Raw genomic sequence first — 8,236 nt, forward strand, 5'->3', positions numbered from 1 at the left:
CCGGGGAGAAAAGTCATTAAAAAACCTGCAGTTGACACTGCTCTACCACTGATTACTGTCTGTCATGCAGAGCACCCCAGTAAGAATTCGTTCAGCAAGAATTTTGACATATGCCTTTGTACTGGGTTGTGCCTGTTGGTTTGTGTCATCATAAGCAACTTATTCTTTTATGAGGGGATCTTTCTAAGCAGAAGGCCTTGTGCGCTGTGATTCCAACACGGGCTGCTTGCTAAATCCCTGTCTATATATAGCTGTATATGAGCTGTTTAATCAGCGCACTTAAACCCGGATTTATAAAGGAACTGACAGCCAGGGACAGCCTCATTAAGTAAACTGGCCAGATGTCTGGCGACTTTGAACAAATGGATCAGTCTCTTCCGCAGCCTTCTGCAGGCTGTCTCTTTGCAGAGCGATTGCCTGTCACGCAGTTATCACCTACCTGAGGTGCGTGTGGACAGGGCGCGGGGAACGGCAGACGCATATTTCGTCTGTGGCCTGACATGATTAGGTGATTACTGTCAAGATGTCACGATTTACACACCTTATCAGCCGCCCAAATTAATGAAATTTCACTTAACTGGAAGCCCTTAGCTAGGGTACAGTATTATCATGGATTAGCAGCAGATATAGCGTGGAAAGGGAGGGGAAAAAAAGGACAGGCCCATTAAAGGATCACCACACCAGATCACCCTGACTGAAACACAAGTGGTAGACACAATGAGATACGCTTTGTATTTATGTTTGTGTGTACCTATATATCTATATATATCTCTCTTTCTTTAGATAGATACAGATAGATAGATGGGTACTGTGTGTGTATATATATATATATATATATATATATATATATATATATATATATATTATTCCATTAATACACAATGAGATATGCTTTGTGTGTATGGATCTATCTATTGATCTACCTCTCTGTAAAATGTAGTGAGGTCTCCTTCTCCCTCTGTCTTTGTCTCTCTCTCTCTCTCACACTGTCCCTCTTTCTCCCACAGGAGCTCTCTAAGATCGCCATGCCGGTCGCCTTTAACGAGCCCCTTAGCTTCCTTCAGCGCCTAACGGAGTACATGGAGCACACGTACCTCATCCACCAGGCTAACAGCACGCCGGACTCCATGGAGAGGATGAAGGTACCGGCACCTCCCTCGGCGACCGCAGCGGGTCGTTGCTATTCCTGCCACACCGCGCTTCTGCGGACAGGCTGAGCCGCTCCGCTAATGGGCTGTGTCTCGTTTGCAGTGTGTCGCGGCCTTCGCCGTCTCTGCCGTGGCCTCGCAGTGGGAGAGGACCGGGAAGCCTTTCAACCCGCTGCTGGGAGAGACGTACGAGCTAGTCAGGTACGAACATGCAAACTGGTCAAATGTGACCGAATGAGCTGGTCAGGTACCAATGTATGATTTCGTCAGATATGAATGTATAAGCTGGTCTGTATGAACATATGAATTGATCAGATAAAATGTATGAGCCCATCAGGTATGAACACACAAACTTGTCGAGTATGATTGTGTAAGCTGATCAGGTGTGAATGTACGAGTTGGTCAAGTATGAAATGGTATGAAATGAAAGCTGGTCAAGTAGGGAATGTATGAGCTGGTCAGAGACAGACATACAAACTGGACAGGCACGGATGTGTGATTCAGTTAGGCGTGGTCGCTCCGTCATGTGTAATGGCTTCATGGTGGACAGCAAAGCCGGGCTGTAGGATCAGCTGATTAGCACTGGATGGGCCAGAGAACAGGCCTAATAAGCGATCCAAAATGGCAACACATCCACACCCTTCTGTCGATGCAGTTTTACCAGTCTGGTCATGATGACTAGGCATAATGCGTTATACCACAGGAGGGTTTGGCCTTCCAGAAGGTGCTTTGCTCATGGTTTCTACGGTGACGCCTTGGCTGTCCCCTCGCAGGGAGGACCTGGGCTTCAGGCTGATGTCGGAGCAGGTCAGCCACCACCCGCCGGTCAGCGCGTTCCACGTGGAGGGTATGAACAACGACTTCGTGTTCCACGGGTCCATCTACCCCAAGCTCAAGTTCTGGGGGAAGAGCGTGGAGGCGGAGCCTAGAGGGATCATCACCCTGGAGCTGCCAAAGTGAGTCCAGCTTGAATTGGATACACTTCTGTTCCTTTGTGCCAGAAGTCGCTCTGGATAAGAGAGTCTGCCAAAATGAGTAGAGATGTGATGTGCTTTCAGTAGCCTGAGGCATTACATTACATTGCACTCATTTAGCAGAGATCTACAGAAATGTATGGATGTCAGTGGTCAATTGTCAATGTTCTGTATGTGCAGGTACAATGAAGCTTACACCTGGACAAATCCCACCTGCTGCGTTCACAACATCATAGTGGGCCAGCTGTGGATCGAGCAGTATGGGAATGTAGAGGTGATCAACCACAAGTAAGACCACCACCTAGTGTCTGTCTGCAGAAGTTCACTTGTTCGAAGACAAAGTGATAGATCAATGGATAGTATAGTATATAGTATATAGTATAGTATATATATATATATATATATATATATATATATATATATATATATATATATATATATATGTATATATATATATATATATAGTATAGTGTGTATATATATATATATAGTATATATAGTATAGTGTGTGTGTGTGTGTATATATATATATATATATATATATATATATATATATATATATATATATATATAGTATAGTATATAGTATATGTATAGTTGTCACAAGTCATTATAAAAAAAAGTATTGGAAACCTGTGATCATCCAGCATTTATGCATGCCTAACAACTGAATTGTTGATGAAACAAGACATTTAGTCGAAGGTAACAGGAGAATGACGAATCTGTCCTCACCCTTAAAATGATGAATCACTGTAGAAAAGAGGAAATCGCTGAAGAGGTATTTCATCTTTCAACAGAACAGGAGAGAGATGTAGCATTACCTTCAAACCCTGTGGCCTTTTTGGCAAAGAGCTGCACAAAGTGGAAGGCTACATACTGGATAAAAGGTAATGAGGTCAGAGGGCCATCATGGCTGACATGACACATATTAGACCTTACAAGGCTGATCTATAACTGTTTTGTACATCTATCCAAACACCTTCCCCATGGTTCCTTTTTTAGTACTTTGTAAATAACTTCTTCCCCCGGTGCTGAATTTCCAGCTCCAGGCTGAGGTGTGTGGTAAATGATAAACTGCTTCTGTTGCACAGAGAGTAGCCCAGTATAAACCTCCCATTTTTTTTTTCCATGCCGTGGTGATTTTGCTTTTAGAATGTTTCACTTTTGCAATGAGGGTTCCACCGAAAACAGCTGAGACCCAGCTGAGACCAGGTTGAGACCCAGCTGAGACCAGGTTGAGACCCAGCTAGACCAGGTTGAGACCAGGTTGAGAAACAGTTGAGGCCCAGACAGCTCACAGCACTATTTAACCCTCTCGTTTCCATGCAGTAAAAAGAAGCTGTTAGCCATTTATGGGAAGTGGACAGAGTGTCTGTACACGGTGGACCCAGCCACCTACGATGCCCAAAAGAAGACGGACAAGAAGAACCCTGAGGAGAAGAAGAGTAGCAAACCAGTATGTGGTCACATCTATACACCCTGCTGAACCCAAAGCTCGCTCTGAGCCCAGCTAACATTCATAAAACATGTCCTCATCATTGTACCTTTCACTTGTGACATGCAGATGAGTTGGGAAATAAGCACTTAAAGTCTTAAATCAGTTTGACCAGCAACTAGGATGTTGCAGTTTCAAATCCTGCATTGGGCACCTCTGTTGAGTGTGATACTGAACCCATCGAGTGCATATATGCACAATATGAGAGCCAGGCAAGCTATGGGCACTGAGAAATAAGGTAATCATATAATGGCATCAACATAACAAGAACCTAATGGGGACCATTATCACAACACATTGCCATACTCAGGCTACAGTGCACTGTGTACTGTTGTGTATCACTTTAGCCTTTGCCCTTTTCCTGTAGTCTGATCTTCGTGAACTCCACAGTCTTGGCTTGTGTGCGTTGTGGCCTGTGCTGTTGATTCCACCGCCCCTTGCGGGGTTCACCACGGATCCCTCTGTCCGCTCCAGGCTGCCCCCGATGAGGAGGCCGAGGAGATGCCCCCTCCAGAGGCGGAGACGGTGCAGGTGATCCCCGGCAGCGAGCTGCTGTGGAGGATAGCGCCCCGTCCGGAAAACTCCGCCGAGGTCAGTCCGAGAGATGCGACCATCAAAACAGTCATGCAAACAACGGATAAACACCAGATAAGTGTTCTGCAGCTGTTTGCGCCTTCTCCACCATTCATTCTTTCATTCATTCTTTCATTCATTCACAGATGTATGCCTTCTCCACCTTTGCCATGCAACTGAATGAGCTGGAGAAGGACATGGAGGGCGTCATACCCAAAACAGACTCCCGGCTAAGGCCAGATATTCGTGCATTGGAGAACGGCGATATAGGTACTGTGAACTGACATACATTTGAGAGCCTCATATTTTTTTTTAGCTTTTTCAGAACACAGGACAAAAAATAAAGTTTACATCAGTAATGTAAAAAAAATGTGCATGTCAGCATAAGTCCAACTATAAAGATTTTCTCAGCTTTGAATCTGATGTATGGGGCAGCAGTGAAAAGGTGCAGGGCTCATGACCGAAAGGTTACTGTTTTGATTCCCCACTAGAGCACTGCTGTCAGTTGCCTCAGTTATCATCCAGCTGTATAAATGGAAACTCTGGATAAGAGCATCTACTAAATGACAAAAATGTAATGTTATGTAGTGTATATGAACCTGTAACACAGAGTATACCTGTCCTGTAATAACAGGCCCATCAAAGCAAGTGTCAAATGTGACCTTGGTTTCACAGATTTGGCGAGTGAGGAGAAAAAGAGAGTGGAGGAGAAGCAGAGGGCAGCACGGAAAACCCGCTCCAAGTCAGACGAAGAATGGAAGACAAGGTGAGCTAGCAAAGCACTCAATCGACAAGCACGTTCTGTTCACATTTTCAGTTCAGCAGTTGCTGACTTTCATGAACGCTGTGCCACAATTTTACCGGATAAGAAACTTCATTTTACTGTCAGTTATTTTTACTTCAGCAACACCCCGTGCTGTGTTTTTTTGTTACTAACTCTAGTTCCCTATTTTTATCCTTGTTTCATTTTGTTCTCGTGAGAAGAACCCCTGCTCTCGGCCCCAGGTTTGAGTTTGGCGCCCCCTGGTGTGGTTTTGTGTGATTTTCATGTCAGAGCACTGTGCTGTTGCTCCACCTGCAGGAACACTACAGCACTGCAGCTGATGCTTTGCCACTTGAGAAATGCTCTCCGCTGCAGCCAGAATCAGAAAAATAAATTGTCTGCACTAGTTTAGAGACTTTATGAATTGGACTGTAAAAAGTGGATGACGTTTCAGAAAAGCTTTCCTTTTAAGAAAGACATTGAGCTGATCATTCTAAAAACACAATGTATTCCTTGTCTTACACTTTATGTCTACACTTGCATCGCAACTTTTCAACTAGTCAAGTGGTTTAAGTGTAGGTAGGCTTGGCAGGGTTCCATTTACATCAGTGAATATCGGTAAACATCCTTCCATCCAACTGGCCTGATTAAAAAGAAAAAAAAAGCATCCATTGATAAATGCTGAAATTTAAAATCAAATCAAATCAATACCTCCCTGCAGTAGCAGTTTTAAACTGAAAATGTGAAAATTCTCAGTGAGGAGGGAGCTGAGACATGAATTCTTCAAAGTCTCGTTCAAAAGATCCCAAGCTTCTTTTTTTGTTCACACTTCGGAGTATGTGGCCCTTACACCTGCCAAGCCTAAGTATAGGATATAACACCACGCAATATAAGTGGTTTACCCAGTCCTTGTATATTTTTGCATACTATGTGATGGTGGTGGTTGTCATTCATTGGACTGTTACAGTGTGTTTATTCTAAGTGTGTGAATGTGTGACTTTGTGAGTGAATAAATAGGGTACTAATTCAAGCCATCTAGATGGGAAGCAAAATACTGATAAAATCAGTTCTTTAATGCCATCTCCTGTGTGTGAGTGAGTGAGTGTGTGTCTGTGTGTGTGAGAGTGAGTGTGTGTGTGTGTGTGAGAGAGTGTGAGTGTGTGTGAGAGTGTGTGTGTGTCTGTGTGAGTGTGTGAGTGTGTGAGTGTGTGTGTGTGTAGCAGGAATTAAACTTGAATTAACAGCTCCCTTCCGTCTTGTCTCGTAGGTGGTTTCACCAGGGACCTAACCCTCACAACGGTGGCCAGGACTGGCTATACTCTGGAGGGTACTGGGACAGGAACTACACCAACCTGCCTGACATCTATTAATGCAATTCACCCACACATTTCCATGTGTGTCCACCTGAGCCCCCATTTAAGCTCTCCTGTTTAAACCATGGTGTAGCTCTGTTCTGCAGGATATTTCAGTTTTTTGAGGACTGATTGTGAAAACAAAGAACAGGGCAGACATGGTTCCCTTCGGTATTATGTTACAGGACATTTATCAATATTTATTTTTAGTTAGCAGGCACCTATTTCCAGGACAAATAGCATAGCTATTATATGTTTGGACTTGAACTTGCAGCCTTGCAACCTCAGTTTAAATTCAGTTTCAACATTTGTGATAAAGCCCATGAATGGACAGGTACTAAAATAACCATGCAGAAGACTACACCATGTGTGAGGTCACCTCATTGCACATTGTTCAATAAGTACTTTAGGAATTAGACAAATGTGATTCTTTACTACTATCATTGTTGACCAGTTGAAAATTTTCTGTCTGGTTCATGGAAGGCTAGGATTTGGTCCCTTCTATTTTTAAGATGCAGTGTTTTGAGTTGAATGTGATATCTCTTATCGTGTTTCTCCCTCTAAAGAAGCCACTTATACGATGTCTGACAGACTATTTAAGAAATTGTATAGCTATTTTGTGAATAGACCACATTAGGTTTGTCAGTAGTTAGGAAGTAGTACCAACTCAGTCTTTAATAAAGTGCTCCCTGTCATAATGCAGCCTGTTGCAGTTTAGGAAACGACTCGATACCTCTCTCATTCCATAAAAAAAGCTGTTTTAAGCTCTTCCCTCTCGTGCAGAATCTCTCCAGATCAGAAAGCTGCCTCTACTTATGGATCTCAACGGCTGCATTACGACAAGGGAGCTCATGTTGCACACCGGGTGGACGTATAGCAGACGCACCGCTGTAGAGACCATCAGTGAGTGGTGAGCCTGCACACTCTGACTGTTATCCATGCCTTAGAGTCATGCTTAGCGCGGCGCGAGGCCCGTGCTGCTGGCCGGCTGCAGGGGAACCTTTGCCGATCATAGCTTCTACGTCCGTAGCTGTTCTAAACTATCACACGCTTAAACAGAGCTTGTCCGTTGTAACAGTGCAGTGAATATGTAATACCAGGGTCAGGCACTTCAGAAAACGTTGCACACCAAAGACGAGGATCGTCGTAAAAATGCTAGGCGGAGCATGGTGGTTTTGGGGGGGGGGGGGGTCTGTCCTCTGCAAAGGGGCAAATGGCTTCAGTGAAGTGGCAGTCTACTTGAGGGAGTATTCACTAGCGACGGGCAAGCGGGGCTTCACAAAACACAAAGCTCAGGGTTCGTTCAGTAGGCCATACGCGTTGCGCTCTGGTTCACAAAGGTGCTGATGGGAAATATAGTCCAGACTCAAACGTAAAAGAGTTCCGCCACCATGAACTGCGGATTCCTCACCGCTGCAAAACGCTGCTCAACATCTAGCCGTCAGACATACCCGAAGTGCAGCCATTTTATCAGATTGCTCCCTTGACTGATAATCCAGCAAACCTGTGAACCAATCAGTTTGGTTTCCACAGCCCAGCACTCCTGCTGGTTCGGATCTGCATGCCATAACGTGATTCGCTACGGTCAGTCGTGTTCAGTGCATCCCGTTTACCTATCGCTAGTACGCAGCCGTTGGAAAAAGCCACCGTGCAGGAAACTGACAGCACAGACACTAACACCGACAGTCCCTTCTTCACAGCGAAACTTGCGCATGCATCACTTCAACTATGCAAGCAACGGCGGTGTGAACACAAATTACGACCATGTCTGGACTGTTACAACCATGTTCTGTAAACATTCCCCTAACTCTGTTGTGTATAGGCACAGTAACTTATGTAGACTGTTTCAAATGTACTGTACGGAGGTAGATGGACTAGTGTGATCTAGAAATGCACGGTTTTACCCAGTCTTGACCTGTGTATATTAATTG

General features: G+C 44.4%; 1 protein-coding gene across 1 annotated transcript in view; it reads left to right on the forward strand.

The window, feature by feature from the left end:
- The window catches only part of LOC118771138 (oxysterol-binding protein-related protein 1-like), a 33,994-nt gene extending 25,758 nt beyond the window's left edge, over positions 1–8,236 (forward strand). The window contains exons 19-28 of the mRNA XM_036519027.1: positions 1,008–1,142; positions 1,252–1,349; positions 1,922–2,104; positions 2,303–2,410; positions 2,920–3,009; positions 3,452–3,578; positions 4,092–4,208; positions 4,337–4,460; positions 4,866–4,956; positions 6,221–8,236. Of these exons, the coding sequence (XP_036374920.1) occupies positions 1,008–1,142; positions 1,252–1,349; positions 1,922–2,104; positions 2,303–2,410; positions 2,920–3,009; positions 3,452–3,578; positions 4,092–4,208; positions 4,337–4,460; positions 4,866–4,956; positions 6,221–6,323 (1,176 nt within the window). The 3' untranslated portion in view covers positions 6,324–8,236. The remainder of the gene's footprint in view (positions 1–1,007; positions 1,143–1,251; positions 1,350–1,921; positions 2,105–2,302; positions 2,411–2,919; positions 3,010–3,451; positions 3,579–4,091; positions 4,209–4,336; positions 4,461–4,865; positions 4,957–6,220) is intronic.

This window comes from Megalops cyprinoides, chromosome 24 (genome assembly GCF_013368585.1).
Source record: "Megalops cyprinoides isolate fMegCyp1 chromosome 24, fMegCyp1.pri, whole genome shotgun sequence".
Taxonomy (NCBI): domain Eukaryota; kingdom Metazoa; phylum Chordata; class Actinopteri; order Elopiformes; family Megalopidae; genus Megalops; species Megalops cyprinoides.